This window comes from Lithobates pipiens, unplaced genomic scaffold, assembly GCF_037356315.1.
Source record: "Lithobates pipiens isolate NorthernLeopardFrog02 unplaced genomic scaffold, aLitPip1_a1.2 Scaffold_10, whole genome shotgun sequence".
Lineage (NCBI taxonomy): Eukaryota > Metazoa > Chordata > Amphibia > Anura > Ranidae > Lithobates > Lithobates pipiens.
Window position 1 is genome coordinate 168,995,035 of NW_027507686.1, and position 26,265 is coordinate 169,021,299.

General features: G+C 42.9%; 1 protein-coding gene across 1 annotated transcript in view; it reads left to right on the forward strand.

Annotated features, from left to right (window-relative positions):
- The first annotated feature begins 227 nt into the window (after positions 1 to 227).
- The window catches only part of EHD1 (EH domain containing 1), a 43,144-nt gene continuing 17,106 nt past the window's right edge, over positions 228 to 26,265 (forward strand). Inside the window, exon 1 of the mRNA XM_077459580.1 lies at positions 228 to 368. Within this exon, the coding sequence (XP_077315706.1) occupies positions 275 to 368 (94 nt within the window). The 5' untranslated portion in view covers positions 228 to 274. The remainder of the gene's footprint in view (positions 369 to 26,265) is intronic.

Sequence of the window (26,265 nt, forward strand, 5' to 3'; positions counted from 1 at the left end):
ACAAAAAAGAAATTTGATGGGTTATAATCCTCCCTTACTGTATTCAAAGTTAAAAAAAAAAGTATTTTTTATCTTTTAGTTCTACCATCAATAAGACAGTTACATGTTTATACCTTCCCATCCATTTCAAAATATTTCTTTATACAGTATGTAGATTTGATTACTAATTTGCCTTGCCCAGTACCCTGTATGCTAAGCGTTTTTGATCGATGCTTTTTTTTATTTTTTTTATAGCATTTTGTAGTTACTCAATGTTTTTTCTTTTTCTAGGTTCATGTGTGCACAACTGCCTAATCCTGTCCTAGAGAGCATTAGCATTATAGACACGCCAGGCATATTGTCTGGGGAGAAGCAGCGGATCAGCCGAGGTACGTGTTAATGCCCAATGTTTAGTTTAGATATTTTGTCAGAGGTTTACTTGTGTACAGTTCTTCTGTTTAATTATTTTTTAACTTTGCCACCACTCACTTGATCCGATTTCATGATTACAAGTACCATTACTTTCTCAGATTTTAGAACAGAAAATGTTTACCTCCAAAGTTACTGCAGATTTTATGGGGATTCTGTCAGCATTATGCATGAAATGAGGTCAAGTCTGCCACTTTGCTGAAATCTATTTTTTTTTGGTTTTGTTTTGCTGCCTCCACTGCATATCTTGAGCTTGCTTAGAATGAATTGCCATTATTGCTGGAGTGCTTTACGTTAACGCAGCCCATTAAATTAGAATGGGCACACAACCCGCAGCAATGAAGAAAAAACAGGACCGGAACCTTTTCTGTTAACACTCTCCAGTGTGCGTTGTATACGTTTAGAGCCTTTGGCATCTATTGAACTTGTGTGTTCGGGGGCCATTCTGAATGAGATAAGATAAAGGCATTTTTTTTTTTTTTTTTTTTTTTTTTTTAGCTATTTAAGTTTTTTGTAACGCTTTAGAGAGACTTCTCATTTCCTTTATCAGGGATACACAATATGACAGGATATTTTCAAAGAGGGCAAATTCTCTCTTTGAGAGCTATATCCTGACTGGAAAATTTCCTTTTCACTTTTTTTTATTCTGGGGACAACTGTAAATTTTTTAAATTTATTACCTTTGTGTCTCAGACAGAGCAGGAGTATCCCAGCAGGAACACGCACATCAATAAAAACCTGACAGGGGGTTTTACCCATCCCTACTTTATCCAAAAGTTTTTGGCTTTAGAAACGCTTAAAGAGAAAGTAAACCCTGATGGGTTTACTTCCTCTTTCATTCCCTGCAAAGGCAAAGCATAATGCACTACTATGCATCGCATAGTAATCCATTATGTGTCACTTACCTGACACAGGAGCCAGCGATGTCACCGCTGTCCCCTGTAGTCCGGCGCATCCATCTTTTCGGTGGGGTCTCGCAGCTCCACCGCTGTCATTTGGCGGAGCCGCGGTGACGTCACTCCCGCGCATGCGCACGGGAGCCGACACGCGCGGCAGCCGTAGACAGCGGTGCCTGTCTTCGGGCAAATATCTCCTAAACCGTATAGGTTTAGGAGATATTTCTTGGACCTACAGGTAAGCCTTAATCTAGGCTTACCTGTAGGTCAAAGTGGTTTGTAAGGGTTTACAACCACTTTAAAATATCAGGGCATCGGTTCAGTTGACACTTTTAATGAATACATTGGCCATTGTGGACAGAGCACATACCAGCAGATCTGGTTTTCTCTGGTATGGGTAAGCAATTTTTTTGTTTTGAACTGCCAAGCCTGAAAAAAACAAGGGCCCAAATGTGAAAGAGCAATGCTTTACTGGCTCCTGCAACAAAATATAATAAATGGAATTTTTTTAGCCTGCTATAAAAATGTGTGTGTGTGTGTGTGTGTGTGTGTGTGTTTTTTTTTTTTTTTTTTTTTTTTAAGTGAACTTCTCCTTTTTAACCTTCTACCCTCTGTGGAGTGAATCAGGAACTGCTTTGCTCTGAACACTTCCAAGTTCAGAGCTGTCAAACCCCAGTGTCTCTGGCTGGGAAAACAAGCAAATTGAACTCAGATTTTGCTGAATTTGCTAGAACAGTGTGTGATCCCATTAAAGAGAGCCTTGCACTTTCTCAATGCTATCACATGGGAGGTTTGTTGGTATCTTTGGTGATAGCAATTCATGTAAGTGAAACATTTTAAAGTGTTTTTAAATAATAAAAAAAAAGGAACCGCAACTCCCCACAAATGCACAATCCATATGGAAGTCTTTCTAAGTAAGCATTGATCATGCTTCGCATTGGGTATTACCATGTACACTGTAGTGAGTGGAATAATTCCAAGGCCGATATTTAGGCATCATGCACAAAGGCGTTTTTTAAATTCCCCTGGGTGCCTTGCTCCTAGGGAGAAAACAAACGTGTTTAGTGGCATCAAGCGTTTGGGCATTCTTTTTATTGGCCATTCATTTATTCTGGCCATTGGCATGAATGGCTCCACCGCTAAACAAACCTGCTGTTTAGGCCCATTAATCTTTTTCCACCAAAACACTTCTCTCCTGAACGTGCAAGTGATGGGGGATTTTTGCTTTTAAATGCTGTTGCCTCTAAGTGCCTGTAAATGCCTATGTGTGCATGGACACATAGACTAACCTAAAAGGTATTCAGAGGCATAAACCTAAAGGTCAAACGCCTGTAAAAAGCAGTGGGGTTTTATTTTTTGCACAGTGTGCATGAGCCCTTACAGTTAACTGTAATCTAATCAGCTGTAAGGACTTGTAAGTGTTGTATTTGATACATCTTTACTCAACATAGTCTTGCCTTTTAAAAATGTTCAAAAAAATGGGATTTCTTTTGTGTCTTTGTGCCCAAAAATAAATTTTTGGTTTATATTTTACTGGAAATATAGGTTTGAAAAACAGTTGCACAAATATTGTGCAACATGAAAATATGTAACTCTTATTCTACAGGTTCCCTGCTTTCATAAGCTATATATGATGGAATTCATAAAGAGTTTTGTAGAATTAAAGTGTTTAAACTAAAAATGTATCCTGTCTCTTTTAAAGCATGTTATATAGCACAGTGCTTGTGTTGTGTCGTTTGGCCCTCTCTATCGCCTGAAAGACCTGGCTGATCCTGACAGTTTCTACCCTCCCCTCTGTAAACTGACCATGGTATATCATGGCTGCTGTGCTCTGACACCATGGTCAGTTTAGGTGCTTCCGTCAGCTGCTGTCTCGTCTGCTCTCCCCCGCTCCCCTCCCTATCAACTCGTGATAGTGCCCGCCCCTCATGCAGCTGAAATTACTGTTATTTTCATACCATCCGCTCTGTGTGCTCAGCGCTTACGTGACCAGCCAGCTCTCTCCTCCGCTTGTCCTCTTGTCCCGCCTGACAGCAGTGGGGGGATTCTCGGCCACACCCACTGCAGCTGTCAGATGGGGAGAAGAGATATCCGGTCTGTCACGTGAGCAGCTCTCTTAAACGAGGTGGTATTAGCATGTGTGTGTGTGTGTATATGTATGTATGTATGTATATGTGTATATATATATATATATATATATATATATATATATATATATATATATATATATATATATATATATATATATATATATATATATATATATATATATATATATATATATATATATATACATACACATATATATACACACACACACACACACACACGGACACAGAGCGGATGATATCACTCAGAGTAGCTTAACAACCTTTTTGTTACACCCCTGCATGTACTTGTTGGAACAGGTGCAAGAGTTTGTCAGAGGAGGTGGCTGGCACTGGAGGGCACAGTGTATGCTCGGCAGGGAAAGGTTTTATCTAAACCCATTAGCCTTGACCAACCTGCCTATTGGGTAGTTATGTCAAGAACTGTTTGCATGTATACACGGGGCTTTTTTTGACCATTTATTATGCTTGAAAAATACTAATGGTTCTGGCCATGTACAGTTAAAATATTGCAAAGAACTCATTCTTTTCTTTTGTATATAATAAACATTTAGACAAAACTGAGACAGATCTGCAAAATGCAGCTGAACGACCTTGCTTTGATCTTTGTCAAAGTTTGTTGTTTCTGCCCTTCAGGTTTTCGAATACATGTAAACACTAAAATCTCTTTGGTATTTTTCGTTATGCTGAGGGTGTGCTGTGTATAGGATAGTATTCCAAGTTATAAAGACAACTATTCAATCAAAGGGGTTTGCTTTCCAAGAAAGCATTCCCTTCCCTGGAATGCCTGGGATAACTGTACTGTGCCAGGCAGTACCATTTTAAAAATCCTGCTTGTGATATTTAAACATTGCAGTCTTGCATAATGATTTATTTGACTTTTACTTTATTTATTTTTTCTGACTTCGTAGTAGGGCTGTCAAATTGCATTGTTAAAATGTTTCTGAAGATAGTGGCATAATGTGGAACCATTTTTATGCAGATCTCTTAGAGAATATCTCCCGAAATGGAATAAAGGCATCAATAACTTTTTAGAGTTCTACTTTTTAAATGTTTTTAATGTCTGCAAAAAGACAATATTCATATAATGAATCTAATTGTGTTATTTGACAACAGTGTCCTATTCTCCTTGCTCTAGAGCAGAGACCTATAAACTTCCTAAACAAATGGCAGTTACTGTCCTTTATATTTTAGAGGACTAGACTGGCCAGTGAGAATTAAACGGTGCCCCAAAGTTGGTGTCAATGGGAGGGATAGTGCCAGGTGGTGCCCGTGGAATTATTAGCACCCCATTGTTGTCAGTGGCAGGAATTATGCTCCATTGCTTATGTCTGTGGCAGGAATAGTGACCCAGAATGCCTTGGATAAAGGCAAGCAAAGAGTCTCATCCAGGGGCGGACTGACCAATCGGGCACTGCCCCACCTCTCCGGTACCTTGTGTGTGTACTGTGTGGCCCCATAATGTATTGCCCGGGGGGCCCCATAATGTATTGCCCGGGGGGCCCCATAATGTATTGCCCGGGGGGCCCCATAATGTATTGCCCGGGGGGCCCCATAATGTATTGCCCGGGGGGCCCCATAATGTATTGCCCGGGGGGCCCCATAATGTATTGCCCGGGGGGCCCCATAATGTATTGCCCGGGGGGCCCCATAATGTATTGCCCGGGGGGCCCCATAATGTATTGCCCGGGGGGGTCCCCATAATATATTGCCCGGGGCGGTCCCCATAATATATTGCCCGGGGCGGTCCCCATAATATATTGCCCGGGGGGGTCCCCATAATATATTGCCCGGGGGGGTCCCCATAATATATTGCCCGGGGGGGTCCCCATAATATATTGCCCGGGGGGGTCCCCATAATATATTGCCCGGGGGGGTCCCCATAATATATTGCCCGGGGGGGTCCCCATAATATATTGCCCGGGGGGGTCCCCCATAATATATTGCCGGGGGGGTCCCCCATAATATATTGCCGGGGGGGTCCCCCATAATATATTGCCCGGGGGGTCCCCTATAATATATTGCCCGGGGGGGCCCTATAATATATTGCCCGGGGGGGCCCTATAATATATTGCCCGGGGGGGCCCTATAATATATTGCCCGGGGGGGCCCCCATAATATATTGCCCGGGGGGGCCCCCATAATGCCCGGGGGGGCCCCATAATATATTGCCCGGGGGGGGCCCCATAATATATTGCCCGGGGGGGGCCCCATAATATATTGCCCGGGGGGGGCCCCATAATATATTGCCCGGGGGGGGCCCCATAATATATTGCCCGGGGGGGGCCCCATAATATATTGCCCGGGGGGGGCCCCATAATATATTGCCCGGGGGGGGCCCATAATATATTGCCCGGGGGGGCCCCATAATATATTGCCCGGGGGGGGGCCCCATAATATATTGCCCGGGGGGGCCCCATAATATATTGCCGGGGGGGGGGGGGCCCCATAATATATTGCCGGGGGGGGCCCCATAATATATTGCCGGGGGGGGGGCCCCATAATATATTGCCCGGGGGGGGCCCCATAATATATTGCCCGGGGGGGGCCCCATAATATATTGCCCGGGGGGGGCCCCATAATATATTGCCCGGGGGGGCCCATAATCTCCTCCTATTGCCTGGGGGGCCCATGAGTTTTCAATTCGCCCCTGGACTCATCCATCCCCGAGCTGCAGTTTAGAGGCTCTAGAGCAGTGATGGTGAACCTATGGCACGCAAGCTAAGTCGCTGTTCACTAACCCCGGCAGCCGAACCTCGGAAAGGAGCGCACACTGACCGGCCATCACCAGTGTGCGTGCTAGGAAAGGAGTCGCAGCTGGTCCAGGCACGTCCTTGTGCCTGATGCCACGCTCAAGCCATGCCGTGTTCCAGAGTCTGTGTTCGGAACACGGAGCACAGCTGAAAGGGAAGGGGGAGCTACACTTGCCGGCGAGGGCAGAGACTCCTAAAGGGGCCTTTACTGTAGCAGACCATGTGTACTCTCCCTGGGATTGGACATATGGTGGGATGAGCAGAGTTCTGTCCTCCAGGCTGTTTTGGGATGTCTGGTTGTAGTGATTAGTGGAGATCAGGTTGCTTTCTTCCATTGTAGAAGTGATCTTTAGTGACATGGATTATCCCCCACCCCCAATATATCAGGAGTGATGTTCTACACACACCTGTCCTCTGAACGCAAGCACATGACCTCTGACACACCGCTCTGTACACCTGTTGAAGTTTGGGCACTCAAGCTCAAAAAGGGTCACCATCACTGCTCTAGAGGAAGCTGTAGACCTGCATTTTTTTTTATTTTGTGGATCTGTACATGTGCCTTTCTCAGCTTCTCTTGCTGTTTTCTTGATCATTACCCAAATCGGTCATCAGGGAGGCTGACTTGACATCGGGTAGCAAAGCTCTGCTCCTTTACCGAATTGACCATCTCCACATAGAGATACTTTATGTAGCAATGAATGGTAAGCCAGTCTTGGAGAAAAGATCTGCTGTAGAAAAGGGTACAGGCAATACTGGGTCCTAGCCATTTGCCCTCTGTTTGTTTGCCTTTTTTTGGGCATGGCTTCTACAGTACAAGTCAGCCTTTCTCAACCTTCTCATCACATGGCTGGCAACAATACATTGCATTGCTATGTGTAGAACTTATGCTGCATAGCATCTACAATCAGAAAAGCTCTGGAGGCAGTACAAGGAGAAGCCGAACATCTCCGAAGATAAACGGTGCCTGTGCAGTGAGTCCAGGTTCAAGCCCCACCATCCAAGTGGACATAGCGTTAGAATAAAAAATAGCCGTGCGACGCGAGACCGTGCCTGAAGCGCGGCGAGCCCGCGAGGGGCCCTGTTACTATGAGCAACCGTACTGTCCACTTGGATGGTGGGGCTTCAACCTGGACTCAGTGAGCAGGCGCCATTCTCCTGAGACTTTCGGAGTCTCCTTCTCCTCCATACTGCACAAGCGCTGCGCCTGCGCTGTACGGGGTGGACACTATTCGATGGCCGGACACTTTTTGACAGAACACCGGCACTACAGAGGAAGCATCGGCTTATGTGGCTGCCTGCTTCCTCTGCCACCAGCTCCTTGCTCTCTGTTCTGGGTTGGCAGGTCGGCAACCAGTTTGTAATCTGGGCTTGCTGACCCGCCATCCAAGGGCATGGACATACGCGCCCTTGGTTTGAGGTTGCGGACCACATCAAAGGGCCACAGGTTGAGTATTTCTGCTTTTAAGGCCTCATTCATGCATGCATGCAACTCTATCGGGACGCAGCGGATTTACAGACTCAGCCACTCATTCTAATTTGGCAGGCATGCAGGGGAAGTTGTGCAGCCTTAAATGAACACTGTCTGCTTCAGACCTGCTCACCCACCGGCCCTGCATGCCTGTCAAATTAGGAAGCGTGGCTGTTGCCCTACAGCTGTTGCATTTTACTGGCTTCACCCACATAAACAGACCATTTAAGCTGTATGAGTCACTGCACCCATGTGAATGAGTCCTAATTGTTAGGATATCTTTCACATGGAGAATTGTTTGAGTGGGTTGGCAGATCAGGAGCAGTAAAAACACATCTGTGCAGCACCTAACCGTGCAATGTAATGTCTCCACATGTAAGCAAATATGGCCACTCCTGTACATATAATTACAATGCAAGTTGAACTTGTATATAATATAGTGTGTGTGTGTGTGTGTAAGCTCACTGATAAATTCACTATGTTTTGTGAACTTTATTTTAAAACCTGGCCAAATACTTCTGATATTCTTCTAACTAATGTTTGATAGACCCCCACAGACTGTGTTTCAAAAAGTGGACCCTCCCAAACTGAAGGATAGTATACATGCTGGAGTTTAAAACTCCAGCATGTATACTATTTACCATCCTTCAGTTTGGGAGGGTCCACTTTTTGAGAAAGTCTGTGGAGGTCTATCAAACATTAGTTAGAAGAATATCACAAGTGTTTTGGCCAGGCTGTAGGATGGATGTTTCCCTGTATTTTCTCTGATTTCCTATGATCGTCTGCTTCGTACAGTGGCCAAAATGTGATCTATCTTTCTGTAAAAAAAATAAAAAATATAAAAAAAAGAGAGATTGCGCTATGGACTAAGCCAGAAAAAGGGAAATGTCTATGTGCTGCCTCTACTTAATACCTCCTCCCAAATTGGGGGGAGGGTGTCCTGGATGGAATGAAGAAGGGAGTAGATGGTGGCGCTATACCTAAATGTCACCAATGATGTGGTGAAACACCCAAAATAACCCAATAAAGGTGAATTCCTTTACATGTGCAGTACTATGCGAACGTAATAGCATTAAGGTTAGTAAATTAGTGTTAAAATTGGTGTAAGTTATGCATAAAGTGCCAACTTAATAGTGATTAAATGCCTTGTCAAATAAGTGAGAAAATGTGTGACAAATAATTCTTAATGTGGCATGTAGCAAAAAAAAAACTAAACTAAATAAAACTGCACAATTGCCTAAATAAACACATAAATAATAAAATTAATCCTTATGAAATATATACCAGTGCAGAACCTGAGTAAACACATAAATGTCTATATAAAATTAACAAGTGCAAAATAATGAGCAAGATGTGACAATCAGAAAATTACAATGTATAAAAAGTCCTACATAGAGATAAAGAAAAGTGACTGGTGCAGGAATGCTTTGTTTGTTTTTCTCAGTGCAACAAAACTTCTCCCAGTGCGCTTCTCAGTGCCTAATAATGTAGTTGCCCTCACCAGAAATCTTACCCCAGTTGGGGTGGATAAGCCTCCACAGTATGAGCCACTGTGCTGCTCTCTGGTGTTGGTTGGCGTTATCCCGGGAGATGTTCGCTTTCCCAATGTTATATCCACGTTTTATGTGTATGTAGAGAGAAAGGACATATCCATGGTGTAGTACATAATGATATGTTGCTTTATTGAAGAAGAAAACCTACTCACATTCAGCTGAATAAAAAACGCTGTTTACAATAGCCGCCAGCCCGCTGCTCTTGTGTATAGATGGTGCACGTAGTATGGCCACGCCCTTCGCGTTTCGTCAGTGACGTCTTCTGGAGCATTTTAGTTAGAAGAATATCTTTCTGTAATACTGTCAATGTACACAGTGCTTTTACATATATATTGAACATTCACATCAGTCCCTCCAATGAGCTTACAATCTAAAGTGCCTAACTTGCATGTATACACATACTGAGGCCAAATTAGATAGGAGCCAATTAACCATCTTTGGAATGTGGGAGTTAAACCAGTGTATCCAAAAGAAAACCCACACTGTCACAGGGAAACCATGCAAACTCCAGGCAGGTAGTGTCATGGTTAGGATTCAAATGGATGACTAGTGCTGCTAGGTGGACATGTTAACCACTGTGCAGCGCTAAATACTTCAATCTGAAAATATACCACATTGTGGCCTCTAGATGATGACGCTGACGATCATGGGAAGTCAAAGTGAGGGGGGGAAAAATTAGAAATGTGTGCAACCTGGACAAATGCTTGTGACATTTGTGCAACAAATGTTTTAGAACTAGACCCCTAAGTGTTTTCAAAGCTGAAGTACCATTGTTCTGAGCATATGCAGAACCCTTGTTTTGCAAACTAAATTTATGATTGGCAGATAGGTTGAGCACTCATTAGATTTCAGCTTAACAGTCCCCAACATGCTGCAATTTTTATTTTATTTTTTTTCATTCATTCAACCCCGCAGGTTCAAAGAAAATTAAAAAAAAACGGACCAATTTGACATACCAACACAAGCAATGTCGGTGCCACAATCTCCCCTGCGGTGCTGTTGTATTTTGACAGGGGGACTCCCACTAATTAGATGCTGGTTTTCCAGCATGTCACTTTTGATTCTGTCGAAGGCTGCTGTACACCCTGACCCCTTGGACTTGGGGGTACAAGTTGACAGGTGGATGATGCCTACCTTTTAGTTACACAAAGCTTCAGGTTGCCTCGTTGTGCACCATTACAACCTTCCCCATCAGGTAATGCCTCCTGAACAATCTGCGCACAACGTCACTCCAGCTATATTGATCAGCTGGTGTGGCGTCAACACTGCACATTATCTGACCATCTACAAAGGGAGAATGTAATTGTCAGATTCTGCTCATGCGGGAGAATTGATCAGTGGCGTGACAGGCGGATTTCGGTGTGTTGCACGATTACATTCTCCCTTTGCAGATCGATGGATAATGCCGCAGACTATCTGCGTATGTGCAATGTTGATGTCACACCGGCTGATCAACATATCAGCTTGAGGGGCATATCCTGCGCATGCGCACATTGTCTGAGGCATTATCCGATTGGATGCACTTTACGATAGAACACCGGCATCCTAACAATCCATGGCCTCAACAGTTGATAAGGAGGACCTTGGGAAGGTGCACAGCATCCTTGTTTGCCTCTCCCCTGCCCCTCTCCGTCAGCTCTGGGGTCACATTAACTGCATAAGATAGAGAAACCGAAGTGAAACAGTGGAATATTACTACCATTGTGTAAAGGTGTGTATGCTTAGAATACAATCCCCTCTAGCATTGGGTTGGGTGTTCTACATGTCTGGATGTTGCTGCATTATGTAAAACGTTTCGATTAATTTTCAGCATTTTAGAATGGAGTGCCTCAGAATTGCCTTCACTAAAAAAAGTTGAGACGCTCTGGCCTAGACAGTCATTACACGAGATCAGCTTGGATGCTTTGTGTCAGAAAGGATCTTTTGTGGGGGAAGGGGAGGTTAAGGCATTTTCCTCCTTTGTACACAGCCACTGTGAGGACTTTGGCAGCTGGCTCTTCACAATTGTTACCCACATTAACTTTCCACAAACTAACCACATCTCTATTGGTTGTTCCTGTATTTGTTTCACTCTTCCCTGCCTGCCTCATTAGCCCCTTCATGCAGCGTACAGGAAGCATTGTGTGGGGGGTAGATAAGGGACCACTAGCCCATCTAGTAAGCTAAACCAAGCAGGTTTCCTGAAACAATGCAGCAATCCCCTATGAAGGGTGAACACTGATTCCTTTTATTTGCATTTTACATGACACATATGTTTACTGTGGTGATTCTCCTTAGCTTTCTTTTGAGAATAAAATCGCCTAGATAGAATTTTTTTTTTTTTTTTTTTTTGTGATTTTATGTTTGGATTTTCTCTTTGGCACGTTTCTGCTTTTTTTTTTTTTTTTTTTTTTTTTTTTTTTTCCTTCACCACGCCGCCCCCCCCAGTCCTTTTTAAGTACGTTGACAAATAGAACTAAATGAGTAGAAATTACGTACCTAAACGGGGCAAAACTGACGTTTTTAATCGTCTGTTACTATCTTTCAAGTTAAATTGTTCTGGAGAGGTTTTAAAATGTCCTGTGTACATAAAGCCTAAGGCCTCACGTACACTGCTGCTGCTAAATGGACGTTCAGAGGCAGCCAAAAATTAATAAGGCTTGCAAACAAAACGTGGCTAAAGGCGAATGTCAATATTTTGTGTGGCCACCATTAATTTCCACCACTTCTTTAACCCTCTTGGCAATGGAGTTCACCAGAGCTTCACAGGTTGCCACTGGAATCCTCTGTGCTCCTCCACCTTCCATTTGAGGATGCCCCATAGATGCTCAATAGGGTTTAGGTCTGGGGACATGCTTGGCCAGTTCATCACCTTTACCCTCAGCTTCTTTAGCAGGGCAGTGGTCATCTTGGAGGTGTGTTTGGGGTTATTATCATGTTTGAATACCCCCCTGTGGCACAGTTTTCAAAGGGAGGGGGATCATGCTCTTCTTCAGTATGTCACAGTTCATGTTGCCATTCATGATTCCCTCAATGAACTGTAGCTCCTCAGTGCCGGCTGTACTTGTGCAGCCCCAGACCATGACACTCCCACCACTATGCTTGACTGTAGGCAAGTCACACTTGTCTTTGTACTCTTTACCTGGTTGCCGCCACACACGCATTACACCATCTAAACAAAAATAAATCACAGCACATGGTTCCAGTAATCCATGTCCTTTTGGCTGCTTGTCTTTCACAAATTGTTTACAGGCTTTCTTGTGCATCATCTTTAGAAGAGGCTTCCTACTGGGATGACAGCCATGCAGACCAATTTGATGCAGTGTGCAGCGTATGGTCTGAGCACTCGCAGCCCAACTTACCATAGCAAACCTGTGCTAAGGGAGCATCTTGAAGGAAGGAGTCACAGACAGTGCCACAGGAAGACTCCAGAAGAGGTGGTAAGGGACCACTCCTGTGCAATGTTGTTGCACAGAGCAGGTAAGAATAACTTTTTTTTTTTTTTTTTTAAGCCAAAAAATAAAAAGATATGTCCAAAAAAAATCTTTTAGTATCACTTTAATATTTAGTGTCCCTGAAATACAATCTCCACTTATTCTTGATCCTCCCGCCATTTTTAGGAGTAAATAAAAGAAAAAAAATATTTTGTTTCTTACTACAGCTTCTGCCCATGAAGCTTAGGGAAGGGTGATCTTGCAGACCTTCAGGCTGGGTTCACACTATTGCGATTCAGATGCAATAGCAGGAGATTGTGACCGGCTCGCTATGGAGCCAATTCATATATCTCGGATACGGCTTTTTTTAAATAACAAACCTGTCATACTTGCCTTCTCTGTGCAAGGGTTTTGCACAGAGCGGCCCCAATCCTTCTTTTCTGGGGTCCCCTGGCAGCACTCCTGGCTCCTCCACATCGAGTGCCCCCACAGAGAACCACATTCCATGGGGGCACTCATGCCAGTGCGCTGCCGAGTCTTGCTGCTGCGTCCTTTGACACAGACAGCAGGACTCAGCCCCGCCCCCCGGCTCTTGTGTCACTGGATTTGATTGACAACGCTGCTATCAATCTATCCAATGAGGACCCAAGACAGTGGCTGGAGCGACTGTTCTCATCGCTGGAAAGATTGGGTTCAGGTTAGTAAAAGTGGGGCTCTGGGGCTGCTTCATCACAGGAGTTTTTTCACCTTAATGCATTAGGGTGAAAAAACAAGACTTTACAACTCCTTTTAAGATCGTGGGAAAGCTGAGAATCCCAAATCTAGTGAGAAGACACCCTATAGCATGTGTGTATCTTCTCAAAGAATTCTCTGCTTTTCCATTATCTTGCTCCTGACAACACTCTCACCTAGGTGCTGCAAGCAGAAGCCAGCGTGTACATTTTTTTATTTAATTTTATAAAATGTTTCTGTGTGTGGTGTTTTTCCTTTTTAATGCCGCATTTTTACAAGGGTGGGGGAGGGAGTCTTAATAAGTGGACTTTGATGCAAGCTTTACTTTAATCATATTCATTTCATGATAATCTGTGTTTTTATAATGTTGCTATGCTAACTATAAACAAGTTAATGTGCCAACAATTTCCGAGATTAAAATGAGAGGAAACTTTGTTTAGCCTGTAATAAAAGCATCAATGGGCCAGATGTCGGCGATATGTTTGATAATGGTTTTATTACCTTTCTCCATTGCATTGGTATTTGAACAGGAAACTGAAGTCAGCGGGAATATGCAAGCTATTGTGTCGATTGCACCCTGGGACATCTCTACTTGATATACAAACTTCTTCCACTTCACTGTATGGAAGATTCATTGTGGGGAGGAGGTTTATGTAATGCCAGAGTTATGAGAGCAAGGAAAAGTGTCCTGCCTGTTGTAACATGGACTAGATTAGCAATATAATGTATGTATGCTATAACTGCCATGAATAGAAAAAGGAAAAAAAAAAAAAAAGAAATTTTGAGACAAATGCAATGCAGACCTATACTAGGTCTGCATTGTATTTGTCTCAAAATTTCTCTTATTTTTCTTAAGGCAGTTATAGCATACATACATTGTTAGTGATTTCAACAGTTATTATCTTGGTGTTGAATATAAAATTGTATTCAAAAGTAAAGCTTGGCCATACATGGAGCCATCGATTCAATTTGATAACTTACCAATTGTCTGTGTAATACATTCCCTCTGTTGCTGTATTGTATGTTACATTGTATATTGCAGAGACTTTGTCTTGGCTATTGCTAAAGCAAAGGCCCCTTTCACACTGGTCTTATCCCAGTATAACCACTTGAAGTCCAGCGACGTATCTGTACATTTCTGGTCGTCAAGTGGTTATGTCTTATGTGATGAAAATCTATTTGGACTAACTAATGATGAGAATGAGTGCTGACTCCTGTCCTTTATTTGCAACACAGCATTTCTTAATTTTTCTTCTAGGTTAATGGGTTTCTATAAACTGACAACAGTTGTTGGGAAATCCTCGACTGACCAGCTTACATCATCCATCTGTAATGTCTTTTTAAAGGGACACTCAAATGGCTTTAGGGCAATTTTTATTTTTTTTAATTTTATTTTTTACTTTAAAGCATAACTAAAGGCACCTTTTTAAAAAAATAGTTTTTGACTAGCTTGAAGGATTAGAACGCCTGTCTGATTTTTATTACTGTCTGTGCCTATGTTAAGGAGATTCACCCTCTCTATTTGTCTTGTTTACCAATATCGATGAACATAAAAGTAATAGAGGGGAAATTTTCCAATGGGAACACTATATCTGGTGACCTGGGGGTCCCCAAGGAATTCCATTAATTTGCAAGGATTTCTTCTCACTTCCTGTTTGGCTTCTCAACCGCACACAGATGGCGAAATAAAACTGCGCTAAATCAATATTATAAAAACTATAAGCAGCAACTCTCCTGCAAGACATGGGTACAGCTCAAGAAATTGTTAAACGTATAGAATTGTGCTAATATACAAACAATAAATATAATCATTTTATATTGAAAGCCTCATAAGTGTCCACAAGTGAAGTAATATTAAATCCTATTTGCAAGTGTTGGTATTCTTGATGTACAACTCAGCCATCCAACACCATGGAAAGTGATCCATGCAACAAAGCCACCACCAAAGGCAAAAATGGCTGCTTACCAGCTCCAAATGACCTCTCTCTACAAGAGGTAATACACACTTGTGACTATAGCCCAGGCCTTTACCGGTTCCTGGAGCTCTCCTATCCTCTGCGGACTTCTTGCCCAGTAAGAGAGAGTAGGCCCATTTTCACCAAAGTACAGAAAAGCTCAACATAGTGTGTAAATCTTTAAAAGTTTTTATTCATGCATAAAATCACACTTGCAGAATTGATATTTTAAAATTGCTTAACGTTTGGTGCATCGACCTGCACACATCCAAACAGCACGTCCTTCCAGGACTAGAGGGTATCCATGGTGTTGGAAGGCTGAGGGATTAAACCCTCCCTTTGTGATTAGTGGTAGGGGGCGCCAGTGAGTTACTTAAACAACTGTCGGACAACAAATCGCTAGTGCCCCCTACCACTATCACAAAGCTAGTATTGTCTACACTTTGAGGGGAGCAGCTTATATCTAATAATAAAAAAAAATTCACATAATTAGATGTAATACTATCAAATGCACTTAAATCCATAGCGTGATGCCTGCATAAAATTATAACCCTCCCTTACCATTTGCAAAATGAAAATTAATAAATGTATATATATTTTTTTTCCTTTTTTCTCATCTCTTATTTCTACAAATAAGCATTCATCTATGTGAAAGGATCAGTGAGGAGAGATAGTTGGTATGGGCAGCTGAAGGGGGGGGGGGGGGGGGGGGGGCTAGTATTAAAGCAATATTAAACTCACCAATAAAATGTCTCATCTGAAAGCTAACACTAAAATTGGGAGCCCTGTCAAAAGAGCTTCCACACCCACTAGTGCTGAATGTTCTTCCATGTCTGAACATAGCCTTAAGGTCATACACATGTCAACAAATTCCAAAGAAAAGCACTGCGTATGGGTATTCCTTCTTTTTTTTTTTCACCGTGTTGTCATGCCATTGCTGTGAGTGGTGGTGCAGGCACCAAAGCAGCGTCTCTTGATCCCAAAATAGATCTAATTTACTGACCTGTTAGAAAGGAGAGCTTCTCCAAAAGAAAGTATTTACTACTTTGATATTTCGGCTTTTTTTCTATTTACTTTTGTAGAAAAAGGTCAGAATATCTGTCAGCTTCTTGCTTTCATTTTCAGAGCTGAACAAGCTGAAGATGCACCGCTGCTCCACATTCTGGCTACTTCAGCCCCCATAGTATGTCTTTTTAATAGGAAACCTATCAGGTTGCATTTTTTTAAGACCCCTTTCACACAAGGGGTCCGATTGGGTCTGCCTGTCTTTTGTCAGGCAGACTAGATTGGACCTGCCATTCATTATGTTTACACCCGGCTACCTCCAATCTGCTAAAAACAAATGGAAGGAGATCCATTCCCCTCCATCTGGCCAGATTGGATGGCAGTCGGGTGTAAACATACAACTGGTCCGTTTTACATCTGACTGCCCATTGGGCAGAGTGGGATGTGTGCTTGTCCACTCTGCAAAAGCTTAATACTGGTATGAGCCAGTGTTGCCAACCTACCAGATTGAAATTTACGGGCATTTCCAAAAGTTACAAAATATGGTTTTAAGGGCAAATTTCAGTATTTGGGCTACAAACAAGTACAATATGCAATTAGCAATGTGCTTTAATGTAGATATTAAGGCAAAAAAGTGTTTTATTTTCGATCTAGTAAGTATATAGCTCAGGGACAGGACTCGGGAGAGCAAGACAATGGAATGGGTGTAAAACACACAAGCATTGACTCTGTGTCACTGACAGCAGTGTGCAGCAGCACACATGACACATCTCCGGGGTCGCAGTGACAGGCTCTCTCCACTCCAGGTGGTCCCTCCAGTACATTCCAGTTCAAACAGCACTGACATTCCTGCTCCCGACTTGCCATGCTCCCGTCCCGCAGACCTGCACACGAGGCTCAGACTGCTCTGCCGGGCTCCCTTGACCATGACACCAGGCATTTGCTCCACCAGACCTGACGCCCAAACACACTGTGCAGGCACTTGGTTGATCTCAGCATGCGCAGTTCCGAACTGAACATCACAGCCATATTTTTTACTGGCAACCTTTTCCTGTCATTGCCATTTACTGGCAGGAGAAAAGTGCCCATTTTTTACTGGCTGCAAGTAAAAATACTGATGGTTGGCAACACTGGAATGAGCTATTTTCTTCCTCTCATTCAGTTTTGTGTAGAAACTTCACACATGTTCAGATACAGGGGCATTTTATGAGCTTTTCAAAAACTCATAGTCCAAAGCAGTACAAAATAGGCGTGGTAAGCTTGTTTTGAGAATTGCAGTAAAACGGCATTGGGCCAGATGGAGGCAAAATCGGCACTGCTTCGTTGCCCTGCTGTGCAAGACCTCTCCTGACTCAACCTCACCTGCCTGTCTCTTTCATGGTGCAAGACCAGATTACATAGGAAGTTTACCAATCACTGGGTAGCCTGCTCTGTATCGGACTGCTGTGTGCTCCTGATAGACGGTGAAAGGCTTCCATGGAGCTACAAAGTAGAGTTGTGTACTCTACAGGACTGAGCCATCAGTGTGATGTAGAGTTGTAGACCACTGTTACTCTGTATACTTTGTATATCTCCACATGCTTTACACATTTAGGAATCATTTTGGGATCATTATTTTACTATAATACTAATCTAAAAAGCAGCATTTTTTTTTTTTTTTGTATTTTAAATCATTTATGGTTTTGCTTACCTGTTGTTGTTTTTTTTTATTTTTTTTTTTTTTACGGTTTTGCCAAGATAGAAGATATTAAAGCCCCATTCTGGGCAAAGTCTGTATGAAGTAGACTGTTAGACCGATATATACCATCTACTGATCGGCTCCATTTAACTGCTGCATATTCATCTGTTCTTCCAGAAAAGTCATCCTTCATCTTGTGTTTCCTGTCCAGGGGCCTGGATGCTCTTGCCTGCTGTATGTGCTCTCACTGCCCTCTTGTAGTTCCATCTCCTCTAGGCCTTATGTAACTAAGTCAGTACTAACAAAGCTTTTGGGTGGGTTAGGCAGCTTCTGGCTGTTCCCCCCCTACTGCGAACCTCCAAGCCTCTCTACGTAGCTCCGCCTCAGTGTTTCGGCACTCACTCAGCTACACCTTCCCCCAATGTTGAGTGTCCTGGTACTATAATGTAAATGGCACATAGGACTCCTACTAACTGCCTCTCTACTTCCTCCTGGACTTTTCTCCACTGTACAGGAAACTGCAGCTACAAAATGCTGTTCAGCACAGAATAGCTGCTGTTCTCTTCATGTTCTGCCTCTCTGTCTGTGTCCCACTGCACCATTACCAGTACACATGAACAAATAAACAAAAAATACCACGCCAGTCCACACACAATTTAGTAAATATGTGCAAAGCAGCCACTGTACAATTGATGTACACTGAACTAGCGGCTGCTGAATGGCATGTGCACCTAGTAGTGTTTGGTTTAGTGGGGGACAGCTGAGCACTGTGTACATTGTGTGGTGAGTAATGGCATGCAATGGGCAGAACATCCAGAGAACAGCAGCTATTCTGTGCTGAATGGTATTTTGCAGTTGATGTATAGTGGAGAATGGCACAGAGAAGAACATAAGCAGAGGCAGGACATACAGCTCTTCTCTGCTAAACAGCATTCTGCAGTTGCTCTGTTATGTGGAGGGAAGAATAGCATATGGGATTCAAACCAGAAAAGATTGTCAAGCAAATGTGTACAAGTAGAAGAGTCTGAAGTCTGATGCACTACCCAATTAGTGTCCTGAGCTGCTAGGCAACATCCAACGCCGGGGGGGGGGGGGGGGGGGGTTGGGGGTGATATTAGTGAACTGGATGGGATTACTCTACTGACCATGCCCAAGTAACGCTCAACTAGGAAATGAACATCCCGATGCATTCTGGAATATATAGTTTCATGGGGCGGAGGAGGGAATTACATGCAGCACTAAATTCTGCCCACCGACATATACTGGGGAGTTAAGACAGAGATTTGTATGGTTACCAATACATCTGTTTTTTTCCTCAGGCTTTGGCACTTGGATGAATACAGTGTGTTCACATTTGGTATTGGGAGACCTTTAAGCTGGCCACAGATGAATTGAAATTGGTGGCTTTAGCAGGGACCAAATTCAATCGGTGTACGGCTGTCCCGTTCGATCAACTTCTGTTGAACTTACCAGTTGCAGAAAAATTTTGATCAGCACTGGGTCCTGCTGTCAGAATACAGTGTCCTGATGGGGGAATACCTCTATCTACCACGCTTGTGTGGATGGAGGAATCCTTTTGTTTGTTTTCGTTCAGCCTGACAACTGAATGCAAAAAATTGCCCATCTCTGCCTAGCTATAGGATTGTTTTTTTGTTTGTCAAATTGATTCCAGAGTTGGGCTTCAAATTCATTCAGACTTATTTACCCATAATATAGTTAAGGGTTCCTTCAGAGGGGTGATTGGATCTGTCATTCCAATCTAGGCTGCTTTCTGCTGCATGTGAATTCACCTCGGACCTGCATGCAGGCAGCCCATAGAAGTGAATGCACAGGCAGCGGCTGCACAGACACAATCGCATGTCAAATTTTGTGTCAACATTTGGATCCATGCACCCCCCCCCCTGCCCACGTGTCAAAATTTGAAATGCGATTTTTTTTTTTTTTTTTTTTTTTTTTTTTTTTTGTCTGTGCAGCTGCTGTGTGTTCATCTACTTCAATGGGCTGCCTTGCAGGTAGGTCTAAGGTGGATGTAAGTACACACAGTAGACAGAGGGTCTGATCGACTGTCTAAATAAGGCCTTATGTGTTCCATTTAGAAATTATTTTTGCATGGAAAAATTGGGCGAGGCAAAAAAAAAAAATTTGAAATAGGGCGAGGCAGCTAGAGTGTGTGTGTTTTGTATAGCACATGCCCTACAGACTTTTAAATTGTGCAGAATTTAGAGCCTCAGTGGACTCGTAAGACTACTACTTGCAGTGCATTTACAAGGCCGGTTTCTGTTTATAAATAGTGACTGTTTTGTTTGCAGCCTTATAAGGGAAACTGAATTTGACCATCGACCTCTGCCACTTTTCTCATCCCATAGGAGTCTAGAAGTTACATTTAAAAAAAAAAACTGCAGATGAAGGAATGCTCTCCAACTGCAGAGACTGGGAAGCCCTCTCTAAGGTCACATGCTTGTTTTCTGTTAGTTGTGTCATGGCTGAACGTTCAAATTTTCATTTTGGGTAAGAAGTAGGCAGTTCTGCAAAGAACGTAAGCCTAAATTCATTATGTCAAAAATGCATTCTTATGACAAATTAGTGCCACTGCAACATTGAAATGATCCCAAAAAATGTTTTTACATTTTATTTTTTTATTAAAATGGAATTTTACCCATAACGGTAAGCTGCCTTCAGCATTGTTTGTTTCTTCTTGCTGGAGGCTGACATTTTCTTGAAGCCTAGTGCAGTCACTTCCTTACTGAGAACTCTCCCCTTCTCCTTGGTCTCAAACTGTATGTCACTTTCTTCAATTAAAATATGTACATTTCCGACCTTGATGGTATATTACCGTTCAAGAGGAAGGATAAAAGAAACTTTAGCCCTCTTTCACATGGCTGGGTAGCTGTAGCCACCGGATTCCTGCTACAAGGATTAGTGAATTCTTTCTGCTGGAATGACCGGGTTATGTGATCAGCAGCTGTTCACATGTAGCCACACACAGAGCAGTTAGCTGCAGTTAGGGCCAGATGTCCAAGCCTAGACACAGTTGACCGCTCTCGGCCTTGTGTGCGGCTACATGGAAAAGTAGACCACCATTCCTTTATATGGGCTGAGCAACCACTGCTGATCTCATAGCCCAGTCATTCTGGATAGCCATCTCTGCCAGGAGAACACAGTGATTACTGCCAGCGGCTATACCCGCTGGCAATCCCATTTAAAAATCTGACATGCTGGTTGTACCCACAATGGATCAACTTTGGTAAAATCAGCCTGCCCATAGATGGTTTGAATCTAGATGGCTAAAGTGGAGAATATCAGGGAGATAAGTTAAGATTTTGTCATGTGATTTGACAATTTGAATGCCGGCAATGGAACCGTTCAAATCATTGCGACTGAAAAAGGTTCTTGCACTACTTTTTAGGGATTTCATTGTGACTTGCAAAAACCTCTGTTAAATGAAGCCGCAATGAAATCGGCGCAAATCACACGATCTCAGCTCAATTTCAAAGCCGCGCTAGTGTGAACCAGAGCTAACACTTGTGTCTCCCTGGCAGCAGAGTGTGTCACCTCTCTGGCTTTTCTTTTCTCCCTCCCTAATCTATGTTCCCTATGCACATTGCACAGTTCTGTGTCATTCCTGTTGCTTTCTTCCCTGTTCAGCAACAGTAAATCTTAAAGTTGTCATCTGTAGGCCTCTAGTGGCTCTGATTTTAGTTAGCCACAGTGCTGAAAATTGAAAGAAACTGAGCATGTGCAGAGCAGGGTGACAGTGTATTACTGTATTTTAAACCATATAGGCACTTATTTGTAATGTTTTACATAGCCATACCTGTAAAATGGGCCAGCCTGAAGTGATCCAGCAGGACCTGTTGTGTGTTTTTTTTTTTTTTTTTTTTTTTTTTTTTCACTAAAGTTCCACTCAATGCAATTTCATATATTGAGTATTCTATACAATTACCCAAAATAAATGAAATAAATGAAATGTCAATCTCCATCAGTAGCTAGAACTATGCTAGAAATGGTTATTTCATGTACAGAAACGTTTTGGCATTAGCTGGCAGTTTGCCCCGCCCCACCATTCCCAGCCCCTCCGCAGTACACAGTGAAAAGTGAAAGTTGCATACCTAGCTGAGTGAATCATCAGACTTGGCTAAAAGTAACATCAGGAGAAGTGATCTTCTGTTTCAAAAATATCCACCCTTGAAAATTCACCCTCCTTTCTGCATATGTCCGGTCATCCTACAACACTAGTCGCTGTGTTAAGGAGTTTAGCTGGTGCCGCTGGGACCACATATTTCCTCCCATCCACACTAAAAAGTATGGCGGTAAGGGTATATTCTGACAGATTTTATTTTTTTCTCCATCTGTTTTCCATTGGGGAGCTTCCACTTCACTTCTTGTCTTAGCCAAAATAGTAAGTGAAAGGAAACCCCTCCAAGTAAGGGAATCCCCGGGTGTCATGAGGGTCACCAGAGGTGTCCCCAATCGAACATTTCCTTTCCAGTTCTGCTTGGTGCCCCCTTCTAGCTGAAAGGTGGATGACATATTGGAGAATTGGGCTCATGCTCATCCAAAGATTTTGGAGATAAATGCTTTCATGTCCACTGCCTGTGACATCACCCTTAAATAGCATGAGACTGATTCCCAAGATATGTAACATAAATACTTTTGATGTGTGTAACAAGATTACTAGCCTTTAAAGATGCCACTGCTCCATTTTATAAAGGGGTTTACATTTTAAGCTTCTCCTATAAGCAAATAATTCCATGTGCTAACAAGCACAATCATAGCTCTCTTGTATAATGCTGGGAAAGCACTTTTTTTTTTTTTCCGCAGACAAACGCTGGTGTTTTTGCTGAAAGTAATGGCTTTCTTCTGGCTACTCTGTCATAAAGCCCAACTCTATGGAGAGTACAGCTTATTATCGTCCTATGTACAGTTACTCCAGTCTCTGCTATGGAACTCTGCAGCTCCTCCAGGGTTACCTTAGGTCTCTGTGCTGCCTCTCTTATTAACCACTTCAGCCCCGGACCAATTGTCATCCTAAGGTCCAGAGGTCTTTTTACAATTTCGCACTGCACTGCTTTAACTGGTAATTGCGCACTCATGCAATGTTGTACCCAAAATAAATTTGCGTCCTTTTCTTCCCACAAATGGAGCTTTCTTTTGATGGTATTTGATTGCCTCTGCGATTTTTATTTTTTGCGATATAAATAGAAAAAGACCGAAAATTTTGAGAAAAAAATATATTTTCTACTTTTTGTTATAAGAAAAATCGAATAAACTCAATTTTAGTCATACATTTAGGGCAAAATTTATTCAGCCACATGTCTTTAGTAAAAAAAATGTCTAAGTGTATATTTATTGGTTTGCGCAAAAGTTATAGCGTCTACAAACTAGAGTACATTTTCTGGAATTTACACAGCTTTTAATCTCATTTCTTGAGGTGCTAAAATGGCAGGGCAGTACAAACCCCCCCCCCCCCCAAATGACCCCATTTTGGAAAGTAGACACCCCAAGGAAATTGCTGAGGGGCATGTTGAGCCCATTGAATATTTTTTTTTTTTTGTCCCAAGTGATTGAATAATGACAAAAAAAAAAAGGTTTACAAAAAGTTGTCACTAAATGATATATTGCTCACACATGCCATAGTTATATGTGGAATTGCACCCCAAAATATATTCTGCTGCTTCTCCTGAGTACGGGGATACCACATATGTGGGACTTTTTGGGAGTCTGGGCGCGTATGACACCCCGAAATCGAATCACTGCCTTCAGGATTTCTAAGGGTGCAAATGTTTGATTTCACTCCTCACTACCTATCACAGTTTCGAAGGCCATAAAATGCCAAAATAACACAAACCCCCCCCCCAAATGACCCCATTTTGGAAAATAGACACCCCAAGCTATTTACTGAGAGGCATGTTGAGTCCATGAAATATTTTATATTTTGCCACAAGTTGCAGGAATATTACAATTTTTTTTTTTTTTTGCACAAAGTTGTCACTAAATGATATATTGCTCACACATGCTATGGGCATAAGTCAAATTACACCCCAAAATAAATTCTGCTGCTTCTCCCGAGTACGGGGATACCACATGTGGGGGACTTTTTGGGAGCCTAGCCACGTACGGGACCCCAAAAACCAAGCGCTGCCTTCCGGATTTAAATATAAAACGCTACCAAAAAAAACTGTTAGCGATCGCAGGGATCAGGCCTGACTGCGATCGCTGCAGTTATGTGTTTAGTGTTTTGTAAGTGACAGTGATCGATCGATACTGCACTTGGGTGGGCTGGGCGGAGGGGCAAAACGCAGGTGCTAGCAGGTATCTGGGCTGATCCTGCTAACGATGCGTTTTTTTGGAACCCTAAACTGCTGGGGACGCTAGTATAGATCAGATATTGATCTGTTCAGATTCTATACCACTACGGGAGGTTTATGCTTTGCGCGTGGGTGTTAGCGGTACTGGCACTAACCTAGCGCTGCCTGGGGCGACGCAGACCCTGACCCTAAAACCTAATTGATATCACCCGCCTGGTGATCAGGGGGTTAAACCTTTATTGGGTAATAAATGGTGGGTGCCCTGATGCTATAAAAAGCAAACTAACTAACCAGAGTCACCCATAACACTTATACGGTGATCACTGGTGAAAGGGTTAACTAGGGGCAATCAGGGGGTTAAAACCATTATTGGGTAGTATATGGGGGTACCCAGCGCTATAAAAACCTGGCGGTGAACCTAAAAAAATAACTAGCTACTTAGCAGCACCAGTGACACTAATGCAGCGATCAGAAAAGGGCAATCAGGGGGTTAAACCTTTATTGGGGGGTGGTAGGGGGCTACCCTGGACCTAACACTAACTGCCCTGACACTTTTTACTGTTACAACTGACACTAAATGCAGTGATCAGTAAATAAATGATCACTGCAATCGGTGACACTGTGACTGGGAGGGGAGGATCGGGGGGTTTGTGTGCCTACATGTCAGTATAGTGTTTGGTGCACTTACTTTCAGTGTTCTCCTCGTAGTCCGGTCAAAAAGACCGCCCCGAGGAGAATGACATCACTTCCTCCCTGCCTGTGTTTACTATACACAGTGGGAGGAAGCTTCTCATTCGCCAGGAGCGATCGAGAGGGGGTGGCCAGAAACCAACGGCCATCCCCTCATCCAGGATCGCTCCTGAAGCGAAACGGACCGCCGCATCCAGCGGGAGGGGGTCCGATCGGACCCCCCACCCACTGGAAGGCAAGCACGTACATGCTTGTGCCTGTACATGCCAGTCTGATGACGTACATTGGCATGCGGCGTTCCTTAAGTGGTTAATTCCCTCCTTGTCCGCTCTCTGAGTTTTGGAAATTTTGGTGTGCGGCAATCTCTTGGCAGGTTTGCTGTTGTGCCATGTTCTTTCCATTTTGGATATGATAGATTTGATGGTGCTCCTAGGGATCATCAAAGATTTGGATATTTTTTTTTTTTTTTTAACCTAACACTGACTTGTACTTCTCAACAACATTGTCCCTTACTTGTTTGGAGAGTTCCTTAGTCTTCATGGCAGTGTTTGGTTAGTGGTGCCTCTTGCTTAGGTGTTGCAGCCTCTGGGGCCTTTCAAAAAGGTGTGTATATGTAATGACAGATCATGTGACAATTGGATTGCACACAGGTGGACATCATTGCACTAATTACGTAACTTCTGAAGGTAATTGGTTGCACCAGAGCTTTTATGGGCTTCATAACAAAGGGGTTGAATACATAAACACATACCGATTTATCAGTTTATTTCTAAACAATAGTTTTATGTATATATTTAAAATTTTACTTCACCGACTTTTTGACTATTGTGTTCTGATCCATCACATATAATTCAGTTAAAAAATAAAAATAAAAATCCTTGAATGAAAGGCTATAATGTAACGAAACTAAATGTGTAAAAAGCCGGGGGGAGGGGGGGATACTTTTGCAAGGCACTGTATGTGATTGGGAGAATTCTTTTTTTTTTTTTTTTTCCCTCTACAGTCAGCTGTGGAAATCAAATTGGCTTTGAGTACAGAGGTCACGTTTCGGCCATATCAGTCTAACTCCAAAGGCCTTCAGCCTCCCATTCACTGCTCTGAACCTTTTATACAGGGGGCAACTCGCTTGCTTCCCCCCATTAGGTCACCTACTTGGGACTTGAGCTTAGTACTGTCTGTATTACAGAAACAACCATTTGAACCTATCAAGGAAATTCCATTAGACTTGCTGTCACGCAAGATACCGTTCCTGATGGCTATTGCCTCAGCTAGAAGAGTTGGCAGCCCTTTCAGGCAGG